Source organism: Taurulus bubalis (assembly GCF_910589615.1).
Source record: "Taurulus bubalis genome assembly, chromosome: 11".
Classification (NCBI taxonomy): Eukaryota; Metazoa; Chordata; class Actinopteri; order Perciformes; family Cottidae; genus Taurulus; species Taurulus bubalis.
This window is the reverse complement of record NC_136599.1, coordinates 166,879-182,113: the sequence shown is the minus strand read 5'-3', so window position 1 is coordinate 182,113 and position 15,235 is coordinate 166,879. Positions and strand designations below refer to the sequence as shown.

The window sequence follows — 15,235 nt, the reverse complement described above, 5'->3', positions numbered from 1 at the left end:
AGAGTAGAGGAGCCTCAAAGTCCTTCAGGGTGGAGACTGGACCTGAGACTCCAGTCACACTGTACATATTGAGTAGGAACCGAGTCCCCCATGACTTCCTGTTTCCCTGGGGGATGAATACAAGGTGACCCTCTGTCATCCATCAGTAGGGAAGGAGCCCAGAACACACGACCATGTGAGGAGAACAGCTGTTGAGCACATGAGAACATCACCAGACGTTTAAAGAGACAGGAGTCAGCCTGAAGAGGTCGTGTGTTCGGGACCCACCGGGAGGAGGAGGGTTCCACTGGGGAACCATCGCCAACCACCAAAACCAGAGATGAAGAGGAGCTGAAGAGGAGCTGAAGGGGAGATAAAGAGGAGATGAAGAAGAGCTGAAGAGGAGATGAAGAAGAGCTGAAGAGGAGCTGAAGAGCTGAAGAAGAGCTGAAGAGGAGCTGAAGAGGAGCTGAAGAGGAGCTGAAGAAGAGCTGAAGAAGAGCTGAAGGGGAGATAAAGAAGAGCTGAAGGGGAGATAAAGAAGAGCTGAAGGGGAGATGAAGAAGAGCTGAAGGGGAGATAAAGAAGAGCTGAAGAAGAGCTGAAGGGGAGATGAAGAAGAGCTGAAGAGGAGATGAAGAAGAGCTGAAGAGGAGCTGAAGGGGAGATGAAGAAGAGCTGAAGAGGAGATGAAGAAGAGCTGAAGGGGAGATGAAGAAGAGCTGAAGGGGAGATGAAGAAGAGCTGAAGAGGAGCTGAAGAAGAGCTGAAGGGGAGCTGAAGAGGAGATGAAGAGGAGCTGAAGGGGAGATGCTGAGGAGCTGAAGAAGAGCTGAAGAGGATGCAGAGCCATGAGTTGACCACCAGGAGGCAGCAGAGGAGACGACTCAGCTGCTCAACAGAATACATGAAGGGTTGATAAGAGTTTAATGTTTCTTTCAATAATGTTGTTTCAGTTAAAGGTTACATTGTGAATAATTCAAATGAAAGATTAAGAGGGTAAAACACAAAAGACATTTTGTTGCATCTCGTAGGGCACTGCAATTTAAAATAGTGGTGACATTGTCTGGAGAATAAATACAATATATATATGTATACATTCAGACTCATGCAAGTCTACAACTCAAACAGGATAATGTCAACATAATTATATAATTTAATTTTATAGGTTTTTAAACTCAAAATTGCTTAAAAGTAATTACATTATATATATATATATATATATATATATATATATATATATATATATATATATATATATATATATATATATATATTTCATCACTACTAATTGACTTCTATAACAGGTCCCTATTTAAAGAAAAATAAATCTAAATACGTCAAAATTAGTACATTTGTTGAATTATCACTTAAGAGCAGATCTGTTGGTACAAGAGGTTTTTTTCACGAGGCCCATCGTTAGTGGCAGAGTCCGCCATTCCCGGCCTGGATTTTAAATTCAGTCAGATGAAAACCACCTGAGTTTATTTGGCTGCAGTGTAAACGTTGTAAATGTTTTTTTGCTATATTTCTGATCAGAGTAGCTGCTCAACGAGTGTTTGCTGAAGTATTAAACCGGCGGGAGACTGAGACCTAAAGGGTCACGACTTCAGGGTAACAACCTGGAAATCAACACTTAGCATTTGCAGCATTACAAAATATCTGTGGCGTCAAAAGGCCATGCGCGGTTACGACCTCTGGGAGGTGAGATCCAAAGACACAGTTGCAGTTACCACTAATCGCCACAGGTGGCGCCAAAGACGACCCAAGCGGAGATCTTTAGAGTGTAACTTGTAGCTCGGTTGCAGACCGGTAGCTCCGGACCTCGTCTTTGCATCCTTCTTCTGCTTCCTGCGTCGGCGCTCCTCGTTGGCTTTGAGCGAGAACGGAACCGCCCGATGACGACGGCACCGGCTTGATCCTCACAGGAGAATCGCTCCATGTGCTTTAAGCCGCAAACGGACGCTCGAGGTCCTGCAGACCGACCGGCTGTTCCAGGTCACGCAGCATCGGTCGGTACCAACTCAAGTCTGTGGTCTCAGGTTTCTGAGCGTTGGATCGGATCCCAACAACATCGTGCTTCAACAAGGAGACGCCTCCTCAGCGATAATGAATGTCTTGTGATGACTCCACGACATCCCAGTGTGTGTGTGTGTGTGTGTGTGTGTGTGTGTGTGTGTGTGTGTGTGTGTGTGTGTGTGTGTGTGTGTGTCCAGTCAGGTTAAAGGACCGACGGTCTGGTTGGCTGTGGGGGACCCAGGAGGGCCTCAGGATGTGGTCTGGATCTGCCCATGGAGGGCCTCGGCCTGGGCTTTCAGGTTCCGAAACTCCTCCTGGATGAAGTCAGTCAAGGTCTTCCTCATTTCCAACTGAAAGAAAGAAAAACAATGTAACATAATGAAATATAGTCACATCTCTAGTGTAATATAATGAAATATAGTCACATCTCTACTGTAACATAATGAAATAGTCACATGTCGACTATAACATAATGAAATATAGTCACATCGCTTGTGTAATATAATGAAATATAGTCACATGTCGACTGTAATATAATGAAATATAGTCCCATGTCGACTGTAATATAATGAAATATAGTCACATCTCTGGTGCAATATAATGAAATATAGTCACATCTCTGGTGTAATATAATGAAATATAGTCACATGTCGACTGTAATATAATGAAATATAATCACATCTCTGGTGTAATATAATGAAATATAGTCACATCTCGACTGTAATATAATGAAATATAGTCACATCTCGACTGTAATATAATGAAATATAGTCACATCTCTTGTGTAATGTAATGAAATATAGTCACATCTCTGGTGTAATATAATGAAATAAAGTCACATCTCTGGTGTAATATAATGAAATATAGTCACATCTCTGGTGTAATATAATGAAATAAAGTCACATCTCTGGTGTAATATAATGAAATATAGTCACATCTCTGGTGTAATATAATGAAATATAGTCACATCTCTGGTGTAATATAATGAAATATAGTCACATGTCGACTGTAATATAATGAAATATAGTCACATGTCGACTGTAATATAATGAAATAAAGTCACGTCTCTGGTGTAATATAATGAAATATAGTCATATCTCTACTGTAATATAATGAGATATAGTCACATCTCTACTGTAATGTAATGAAATATAGTCACATCTCTAGTGTAACATAATGAAATATAGTCACATCTCTACTGTAACATAATGAAATAGTCACATGTCGTCTGTAATGTAATGAGATATAGTCACATCTCTACTGTAATGTAATGAAATATAGTCACATCTCTACTGTAATGTAATGAAATATAGTCACATCTCTAATGTAATATAGTCACATCTCTGGTGTAACATAATGAAATATAGTCACATCTCTGGTGTAATATAATGAAATAAAGTCACATCTCTGGTGTAATATAATGAAATATAGTCACATGTCGACTGTAATGTAATGAAATATAGTCACATCTCTGGTGTAATATAATGAAATATAGTCACATGTCGACTGTAATATAATGAAATATAGTCACATCTCTACTGTAACATAATAAAACATAGTCACATCTCTGGTGTAATATAATGAAATATAGTCACATCTCTACTGTAATATAATGAAATATAGTCACATCTCTACTGTAATATAATGAAATATAGTCACATCTCTGGTGTAATATAATGAAATATAGTCACATCTCTACTGTAATATAATGAAATATAGTCACATCTCTGGTGTAATATAATGAAATATAGTCACATCTCTACTGTAACATAATAAAACATAGTCACATCTCTGGTGTAATATAATGAAATATAGTCACATCTCTACTGTAATATAATGAAATATAGTCACATCTCTGGTGTAATATAATGAAATATAGTCACATCTCTACTGTAATATAATGAAATATAGTCACATCTCTACTGTAGTATAATGAAATATAGTCACATCTCTGGTGTAATATAATGAAATATAGTCACATCTCTACTGTAATATAATGAAATATAGTCACATCTCTGGTGTAATATAATGAAATATAGTCACATCTCTACTGTAATATAATGAAATATAGTCACATCTCTACTGTAATATAATGAAATATAGTCACATCTCTGGTGTAATATAATGAAATATAGTCACATCTCTACTGTAGTATAATGAAATATAGTCACATCTCTGGTGTAATATAATGAAATATAGTCACATCTCTACTGTAATATAATGAAATATAGTCACATCTCTACTGTAATATAATGAAATATAGTCACATCTCTGGTGTAATATAATGAAATATAGTCACATCTCTACTGTAATATAATGAAATATAGTCACATCTCTACTGTAATATAATGAAACATAGTCACATCTCTACTGTAATATAATGAAATATAGTCACATCTCTGGTGTAATCCATAGCTCGCCTCACCTGGCTCTTGTTTTCGGCTCGGAGGGATTCCAGCAGGTCCTTCACGCTGAACGGTTCCCCCACCAGGACGGTGATTCTCTGAAAGAAAAACCAACCGGTTCACAACCAGAACCCTCACCAACAGAAAGTACTGCGAGGATCTGACCCGATTCACACCTTTCCAGTCCGAGGAACGTATGGCGTCACGTTCGGCAGAACGTCATTCAGACCTGAGACCAAAGCAGAACAAACGACTTTGGTTTTCATGAGAAGATTCAGGACATTCTGTCCTCTTCCTACCCGAGTGTGTAGGACTCCATTTTTAAAAACAAAGTGATGAAGCAGCAGCAACATCTGATGTGGTTATCTTACTCACCCACATGCCAGAGCGGCAGGATAACCGGATTGAGGGAGCACTCCGCTATGAGCCGACCCACACCTACAACACAAACAAGTGATCTGAACCAGAACCACAACACTCTATGTTCATCTCTCCAAGCGCTCTGCTGATCGTCACAGATCTCCTCTGCTGAACTCACCCCACTTTAACCGTATGAATTCTTCAGTCATGTTGACTTTGCCTGTTAAAAGAAAAAGGAAAAGAGAGGAAGTGCTTATTTCCTATGCTTCATGTGTTAAAGCTGCATTCTCTCTCCTGACCACCAGGGGGCGACTCCTCTGGTTGTATAGAAGTCTATGCTTCATGTGTTAAAGCTGCATTCTCTCTCCTGACCACCAGGGGGGGACTCCTCTGGTTGTATAGAAGTCTATGCTTCATGTGTTAAAGCTGCATTCTCTCTCCTGACCACCAGGGGGTGACTCCTCTGGTTGTATAGAAGTATATATAAATGACTCTACTTCTCTTGATGTATTCCCTCATTAAACATTGTAAACATGAGTTTATGTCTCAATCTCTAGTTTCAAGTCTTCTTCAATACAGCATGATGTTCACAAACGACACAGGAGAGGGAAACGTGCCAGCGTGCTCGTCCGTCTCCGTAAACGGGGATCTCGTACAGCGCTGCCGGGAATATTTCTCTCCAACATCCGCTCACGGCAAGACGAAGGGTGGAGGAATCTGCTTCTACTCTAACAACGGCTGGTGTAACGACGTAACAGTGATTCTACAGTTCTGTTCGCTGGACCTAGAATCCCTCATCATCCACTGCAAACCCATCTACTCCCCACGTGAGTTCACTTCATTCATCCTGGTCGGTGTTTACATGGCGCCGCAGGCCGATGCACAGCGGACACTCGCCGAGCAGATACGGTGTGTGGAGCGGACCTACCCGGACTCTTTAGTTATTGTCCTTGGTGACTTTAACAAAGGTAACCTCAGTCATGAACTCCCTAAATACAGACAGTTTATTAAATGAGTTCACAGAGGCTGTAACTTCATACATCAGCTTCTGTGAGGACAGCTGTGTTCCAACCAGCTCCAGGGTGAGCTATAACAATGACAAACCCTGGTTCACATCGGAACTCAGGAAGCTACGGCTGCAAAAGGACCAGGCATTCAGGAGCGGGGACAATGACTTGTACACAGAGTCAAAATACAGGTTTAGCAAGGCGGTGAGAGATGCTAAACGACTGTACTCTGAGAAACTGCAACAACAGCTATCAGCAAGTGACTCTGCTTCTGTCTGGAGAGGGCTCAGGCAGATTACCAGCTACAAGCCAAAAACCCCCACGCCATGAACAACCTCCGCGTAGCAGACGAGCTGAACAAGTTCTACTGTCGCTTTGATAGACAATGGAGCAGTCCTGACACCATCCCCCACAGGCCCATCAGACAGCCACAAACCATCATCCCCCCCCCCCCCCCCCCCCCAGTCCATCAGGGGTTCATGCCTCTCTACCAACGCCCTCCCCAGTGACGAGCCTCACTATTCTGGAGAGGGACGTCAACAGACTGTTTAAAAAACAGAACACCCCCAAAGCAGCGGCCCGGACTCCGTCTCCCCCTCCACCCTGAAGCACTGTGCTGATCAGCTGTCTCCGGTGTTCACTGAGATCTTCAACACCTCCCTGGAGACATGCCACGGTCCAGCCTGCTTCAAGGCCTCCACCATCCTCCCCGTGCCCAAGAAACCCAGGATCACAGGACTCAATGACTACAGGCCCGTCACCCTGACCTCTGTGGTCATGAAGTCTTTTGAGCGCCTGGTCCTGTCCCACCTCAAAACCCTGACTGACCCACTCCTGGTCCTGTCCCACCTCAAAACCCTGACTGACCCACTCCTGGTCCTGTCCCACCTCAAAACCCTGACTGACCCACTCCTGGTCCTGTCCCACCTCAAAACCCTGACTGACCCACTCCTGGTCCTGTCCCACCTCAAAACCCTGACTGACCCACTCCTGGTCCTGTCCCACCTCAAAACCCTGACTGACTCACTCCTGGTCCTGTCCCACCTCAAAACCCTAAATGACCCACTCCTGGACCCTCTGCAGTTCGCCTACAGGGCCAACAGGTCTGTAGACGGTGCTGTCAACATGGCCCTCCACTACATCCTCCAGCATCTGGACTCCAGGAACCTACGCCAGGAACCTGTTCGTGGACTTCAGCTCTGCCTTCAACACCATCATCCCGTCTCTGCTGCAGGACAAGCTCTCCCAGCTGCACGTGCTTGACTCCACCTGCAGGTGGATCACAGACTTCCTGGCTGACAGGACGCAGCACGTGAAGCTGGGGAAACACGTCTCAGGCTCTCGGACCATCAGCACCAGTTCCCCCCAAGGCTGCGTTCTTTCCCCTCTGCTTTTCTCCCTGTACACCAACAGCTGCACCTCCAGTCACCAGTCCGTCAAGCTCCTGAAGTTTGCGGATGACACCACCCTCATCGGACTCATCGCTGGTGGGGACGAGTCTGCCTACAGGTGGGAGACTGACCACCTGGAGACCTGGTGCAGTCAAAACATCTCAACTCAAAACTCATCTGTTCAAACTGGCATACACACTATAACTGGTCCCTGTGCAGCTCACTTGTTTTTATGTTGATGCTCTGTTTTACTGTTGTTTATATCTTTTATCCTTGGGTGCCTTGAAAGGCGCCTCCAAATTTAGTGTATTATTATTATTATTATTATTAAAACAACCTGGAGCTCAACGCTCTGAAGACAGTGGAGATGGTTGTGGACTTCAGAAAGAATGCAGCCCCACCCGCCCCTCTCATCCTGTCTGACTCCCCCGTCAATGCTGTGGAGTCCTTCCGCTTCCTGGACTCCATCATTTCCCAGGACCTCAAGTGGGAGCTGAACATCAGCTCCATCACTACCAAGGCCCAGCAGAGGAGTTCTTCCTGAGGCAGCTGAAGAAATTCAAGAAAATGATGGTGCAATTCTACACTGCCATCGTTGAGTCCATCCTCTGCTCCTCCATCACCGTCTGGCACGCTGCAGCCACTGCCAAGGACAAGGCCAGGCTGCAGTGCATCATCCGCTCTGCTGAGAGGTGATTGGCTGCAATCTGCCATCCCTCCAGGACTTGTTTGCTTCCAGGACTCTGAAGCGAGCAAGAAAGATTGTAGCTGACCGCTCTCACCGAGGACACAACCTGTTTGAGTCCCTTCCTTCTGGCAGGAGGTCGAGGTCCATTAGGACTAAGACCTCACGCCACACCAACAGTTTTTTCCCGTCGGCAGCCGGGCTCATCAACAGAGCCCGGGTTCCCCACTGACTGACTCTGTCACCCCCAGGACTATTTTTCGGACAATGTTTCTTTCTTTTCTTTCCTCTTACCGGTCACTCCCCTGCACACTTTATATTAAAACACACATGTCACTTTAACATGCACTTACATTAACGTTATCTGTTTGTCTGAGCACTTTATCTTATACTGATTGTTGTTTGTCTCGTCTAATGTTTCATGTCTAATGTGTGCACCTTCTGCCTAGAAAAATTCCTCGTTTGTGTAAACATTCCTGGCAATAAACAGTTTCTGATTCTGATTTAGTAAATGATGGTCATTTAGAGTCAAACAGACCATAAAGTAGGGGATGCTTTAGGGCGGGGCTACAAGGTGATTGACAGGTCTCTACGTCACTCCTCCTGAGACCTCCTGTGTAGAGACACAGGAGGTCTCCTTCTGGTCACTTCCTGTTCACTGGTTGCAAAAAAAGCCAAGATGGCGGAGGCAAAATTGTCTAACTCAAGACTTCGTTACGTCCACAAACCAACGAGTGATGTCATCATAACTACGTCCATTTCTTACCTACAGTCTGTTATTTCCACAACAATGAAACTAAACTAAACAGCTACAGAGGAAGAACACTGGACGAGTGAAGTGTGAGGAGGAATGTTGGAATACCTTCAGGAAAAATGTGCACCCATTCTCCTCCGTTCAGTTTCTCCACTATGAAGTCCATGCCCTTCTGGTAGACGCCGTCGCCTGCAGGTAACACAGCGTGACCTCAGACGGCCTGAAGGATGAAGTGTTCCTTTATGTGATGAATGTTAGTGATAAACTGAAGGATGAAGTGTTCCTTTATGTGATGAATGTTAGTGATAAACTGAAGGATGAAGTGTTCCTTTATGTGATGAATGTTAGTGATAAACTGAAGGATGAAGTGGTCCTTTATGTGATGAATGGTAGTGATAAACTGAAGGATGAAGTGGTCCTTTATGTGATGAATGGTAGTGATAAACTGAAGGATGAAGTGGTCCTTTATGTGATGAATGGTAGTGATAAACTGAAGGATGAAGTGGTCCTTTATGTGATGAATGGTAGTGATAAACTGAAGGATGAAGTGTTCCTTTATGTGATGAATGTTAGTGATAAACTGAAGAATGAAGTGGTCCTTTATGTAATGAATGTTAGTGATAAACTGAAGGATGCTGGGTATAGACTCACCTCTCTGAAGCTGCTGCTGGGTTTAGACTCACCTCTCTAATGCCGTGTTCACACCGGACCACCGCGGAGGTTTACTCGCGTGAGTGAAACGAGGGCGTTCACACCAAACGCGAAAAATCGCGGCGCGAAGGGGGCGTGGCTTAGCTCTGCTGCTCGTCTCTGTGAGAGACAAGCGACGAAGCTTTCATTTCCGCTATCGACCATGGAATGAATAACCACTAGTTCTGCTTTATACTTGTTGTGGAAGTCCCAAACATGTGGGAACATGAAGCGCCCTCGTGTTTGGGTTCATAACATCATCCGTAGCCGCACACAGCTCGGTGAATTTCACCGACTCCTCCAGGAACTGCGTCTCGCGTATCTCCGTAAAACGATACCGATTATGCCATCCACCATGGAAATCTGCATGTTTTATACTTTTTGTGTAAACTCCACATATGTCGGAACATCAAACTCCATGGCGTCTGGGTTCATACTATTACCCGTAGTCCCACAACAGCGTCTCAATGAAGCCGCTGTCAGCGCTGGTTCAGGCGGAGCAGCAGCAGTTTCATTCAGAACCGGGGAGACGGCGGTGGTGACGGGCGGAGCTTCTCAACGCTGATTCTCAACGCTGATTGGCTGCCGCAACTTTGCGTCACGCGATTTCTCCGCCAGAGTTGGGATAATTCAACTCACGCGAATTCGCGCCGCGTCCTTCGCTTTGTTCGCCCCAGGTCAAACGTTCTGTTCGCTCCGCCTCCAACGCGTCTATCTCGCCGCCCCGCGAATAAATCGCCAATTCCCGTCGCAGCGCGTCTGTGGATTGACTTTACATGGAATCTGTACGCGCCGCAAATTCGCGCCGCGTCCGGTGTGAACACGGCATAAAGCTGCTGCTGGGTTTAGACTCACCTCTGCAGACCGGAACACACTTCCCCCGGCTGAAGAACCTGGAGTGCAGCTCTTTCGTGAAACAGATGTCCGATGCCGTGGGAGTCCTGCACGGTTACAGAGGAATATTCATTCGGACCATGAAGAAGCAGAAATCATGAGCGATGAGGAGAGGAAGACAGAAGCTCACCAGCGCATCCTGTTGAAGGTCCACAGCTGCCTGAGCCTCAGCACACCTGTTCACAGACACAGGGTCACTTCACTGACCTCAGCTCAGTTAGAAGAGCGCTTCTTGTTTCTTACCCCAGATGTGCGGGTCATCCATACAAGACTGGTGATTGGACAGAGTGATGAGGGGCGTGTCCGAGGGCCGCCTGTCAATCAGGTCCAACAGAACCTCGTGGTTGTGGACCGTCAGGCAGTTCATGTACTCTGAAGGTTGGGAGAGAGAGAAAACTGTGAAAACTGAAAGAAAACTCCACTTCAAGTAAAGTTCTGCAAACTCACAGAAGTAAAACGTATTAGATTTAGTTAATTTAAAAGTATTTATAGTGCAGTAAAATGTCAGTGTTTTACACAACGATCCTGGATGAACACTTCATCCTTCAGTTTATCACTAACATTCATCAACACAAAGGAACACTTCATCCTTCAGTCTATCACTAACATTCATCATCACATAAAGGAACACTTCATCTTTCAGTTTATCACTAACATTCATCAACATCGCATGAAGGAACACTTCATCCTTCAGTGTATCACTAACATTCATCAACATCGCATGAAGGAACACTTCATCCTTCAGTTTATCACTAACATTCATCAACATCGCATGAAGGAACACTTCATCCTTCAGTTTATCACTAACATTCATCAACATCGCATGAAGGAACACTTCATCCTTCAGTTTATCACTAACATTCATCATCTACACATAAAGGAACACTTCATCCTTCAGTTCATCACTAGCATTCATCAACACATAAAGGAACACTTCATTCTTCAGTTTATCACTAACATTCATCAACATCGCATGAAGGAACACTTCATCCTTCAGTTTATCACTAACATTCATCATCATCACATAAAGGAACACTTCATTCTTCAGTTTATCACTAACATTCATCAACATCCCATGAAGGAACACTTCGTCCTTCAGTTTATCACTAACATTCATCAACATCGCATGAAGGAACACTTCATCCTTCAGTGTATCACTAACATTCATCATCATCACATAAAGGAACACTTCATTCTTCAGTTTATCACTAACATTCATCAACATCGCATGAAGGAACACTTCATCCTTCAGTTTATCACTAACATTCATCAACATCGCATGAAGGAACACTTCATCCTTCAGTTTATCACTAACATTCATCAACATCGCATGAAGGAACACTTCATCCTTTAGTTTATCACTAACATTCATCATCTACACATAAAGGAACACTTCATCCTTCAGTTCATCACTAGCATTCATCAACACATAAAGGAACACTTCATTCTTCAGTTTATCACTAACATTCATCATCATCACATAAAGGAACACTTCATTCTTCAGTTTATCACTAACATTCATCAACATCCCATGAAGGAACACTTCGTCCTTCAGTTTATCACTAACATTCATCAACACATAAAGGAACACTTCATCCTTCAGTTTATCACTAACATTCATCAACATCCCATGAAGGAACACTTCGTCCTTCAGTTTATCACTAACATTCATCAACACATAAAGGAACACTTCATCCTTCAGTGTATCACTAACATTCATCATCACATAAAGGAACACTTCATCCTTCAGTTTATCACTAACATTCATCAACACATAAAGGAACCCTTCATCCTTCAGTTTATCACTAACATTCATCAACATCACATGAAGGAACACTTCGTCCTTCAGTTTATCACTAACATTCATCAACATCGCATGAAGGAACACTTCATCCTTCAGTTTATCACTAACATTCATCATCATCACATAAAGGAACACTTCATTCTTCAGTTTATCACTAACATTCATCAACATCGCATGAAGGAACACTTCATCCTTCAGTTTATCACTAACATTCATCAACATCGCATGAAGGAACACTTCATCCTTCAGTTTATCACTAACATTCATCAACATCGCATGAAGGAACACTTCATCCTTCAGTTTATCACTAACATTCATCATCTACACATAAAGGAACACTTCATCCTTCAGTTCATCACTAGCATTCATCAACACATAAAGGAACACTTCATTCTTCAGTTTATCACTAACATTCATCAACATCGCATGAAGGAACACTTCATCCTTCAGTTTATCACTAACATTCATCATCATCACATAAAGGAACACTTCATTCTTCAGTTTATCACTAACATTCATCAACATCCCATGAAGGAACACTTCGTCCTTCAGTTTATCACTAACATTCATCAACACATAAAGGAACACTTCATCCTTCAGTTTATCACTAACATTCATCAACATCCCATGAAGGAACACTTCGTCCTTCAGTTTATCACTAACATTCATCAACACATAAAGGAACACTTCATCCTTCAGTTTATCACTAACATTCATCATCACATAAAGGAACACTTCATCCTTCAGTTTATCACTAACATTCATCAACACATAAAGGAACACTTCATCCTTCAGTTTATCACTAACATTCATCAACATCACATGAAGGAACACTTCATCCTTCAGTTTATCACTAACATTCATCAACATCACATGAAGGAACACTTCATCCTTCAGTTCATCACTAGCATTCATCAACACATAAAGGAACACTTCATTCTTCAGTTTATCACTAACATTCATCAACATCGCATGAAGGAACACTTCATCCTTCAGTTTATCACTAACATTCATCATCATCACATAAAGGAACACTTCATTCTTCAGTTTATCACTAACATTCATCAACATCCCATGAAGGAACACTTCGTCCTTCAGTTTATCACTAACATTCATCAACACATAAAGGAACACTTCATCCTTCAGTTTATCACTAACATTCATCAACATCCCATGAAGGAACACTTCGTCCTTCAGTTTATCACTAACATTCATCAACACATAAAGGAACACTTCATCCTTCAGTTTATCACTAACATTCATCATCACATAAAGGAACACTTCATCCTTCAGTTTATCACTAACATTCATCAACACATAAAGGAACACTTCATCCTTCAGTTTATCACTAACATTCATCAACATCACATGAAGGAACACTTCATCCTTCAGTTTATCACTAACATTCATCAACATCACATGAAGGAACACTTCATCCTTCAGTTTATCACTAACATTCATCAACATCCCATGAAGGAACACTTCGTCCTTCAGTTTATCACTAACATTCATCAACACATAAAGGAACACTTCATCCTTCAGTTTATCACTAACATTCATCAACATCACATGAAGGAACACTTCATCCTTCAGTTTATCACTAACATTCATCAACATCCCATGAAGGAACACTTCGTCCTTCAGTTTATCACTAACATTCATCAACACATAAAGGAACACTTCATCTTTCAGTTTATCACTAACATTCATCAACATCACATGAAGGAACACTTCATCCTTCAGTTCATCACTAACATTCATCAACATCGCATGAAGGAACACTTCGTCCTTCAGTTTATCACTGACATTCATCAACATCCCATAAAGGAACACTTCATCCTTCAGTTCATCACTTACTGGTCCAGAAGTAGGAGTAGGAGCCCACCATCCCCATGATCAGTGAGCTGGAGATCCTCCACGCCAAAGCAGGGCATTGTGGGAACGGCCATTTGACCTCCAGGGGCATCACACACACATCCACCTGGAAGGGCACACACACATCCACCTGGAAGGGCACACACACACACAAACACACACACACGTGATGCAACGGTTCTGTGACCGTGTAGAATGAAGAGGTGCATTGTGGGAAGTGTAGTGTTTTTCATCCACGTTGACCCGTCCTCTGGTTATGAATCACATCCTGATACTTCTGTCCTGCAGGGTAGTTATCTGTATCAGAATCAACAACCCTGGTGCACAGAGGCCGGTCAGAATGACGTCTATAATGAATGTGTTATGATGATTAATGCATTCATGAGTTCATCAATGTGATGTTTAACTTGCACTACTTCATCAACTGCTTTGTCTCCGGGTATCAATAAAGGTTTATCTTAATAATAATAAATATAACATGCATTATTCATCGGAATCTGCAAGAACCTGTAAGGAGTAAGAGTACAGAGTAGCAGTACAAGTAATAGTACAAGTACAAGTACCTCAAAGTACTGCGAGCTAAGGTCATGATCTTCCAGAGGTAAAGTGTAAACCTGTTGGAAGAATAACTCATAAACTGGTTGACTAAAGGCTTCACTCACTCAATATTTAAATAAAGAGTTCACGTTATATCTGCATTTTATTCACGACCGACACACAGTGGATGTTTTATTACATACATGCTGGATATGAATATCGAGCAGCTTCTGTCACGTCCCCAGCCTGTAATGCCTGTAATGACTGTAATAACTGCAATAACTAATGACTGTAATGCCTGTAATGACTAATAACTGTATTGACTGTAACAACTGTAATAACTGTAATAACGTGAGATATGAGGAAACAGGTCAGACGTTTAACGTTACCTCTCTGCTGCTCTCAGCCTGCTGCCTCTGCTCACCGACCCCGGAAGTGAAAGTCGCGCACAGCATTGTGGGTACTGTGGTTCCTATCGGTTGTAACGCGAAAGTGTTGCAGAGTTGGTGGTTGGAGTGAGAACCGGTTTGTGTTTCATTGGTTTCCAGAGAATACGGATTCATAAATAATATGTGTTTTACAGCAGCGTCACGAGCCGGTTTCCGGGTTGAGAACTACGGAAGCTGCGGTGGAACAGTCCTCGTAGCTCAGGAAGGTTGAAACTAAAACGACCCGGAAGTGTCTAAGTAGCCGCCTTGATGCGAGCTTTTTTATTTTGTATAATTCTTTATGTAACAATTGCACCAGCAACCATGGTACCATTTCAGAAATGGTCAATAAGAAACAGCAAAATACATTTAAATCCCTTTTAAATAACAAGCCATTGGGGCAACCG

The 15,235-nt window shown here is 42.8% G+C and overlaps 1 protein-coding gene across 1 annotated transcript; it reads right to left on the bottom strand.

Annotated features, from left to right (window-relative positions):
- Positions 1–1,274: 1,274 nt before the first annotated feature.
- tafazzin (tafazzin, phospholipid-lysophospholipid transacylase) lies at positions 1,275–14,820 on the bottom strand. Its single transcript, XM_079226144.1, has 11 exons — positions 14,790–14,820; positions 13,846–13,969; positions 10,428–10,556; positions 10,315–10,360; positions 10,146–10,231; positions 8,709–8,789; positions 4,942–4,983; positions 4,779–4,841; positions 4,580–4,632; positions 4,424–4,501; positions 1,275–2,348 (listed from the first exon to the last, which is right to left on the bottom strand). Exons 2-11 carry the CDS (start codon positions 13,952–13,954, stop codon positions 2,247–2,249), a joined length of 789 nt encoding a protein of 262 aa, XP_079082270.1. The 5' UTR covers positions 13,955–13,969; positions 14,790–14,820; the 3' UTR covers positions 1,275–2,246.
- Between the last annotated feature and the right edge of the window lie 415 nt (positions 14,821–15,235).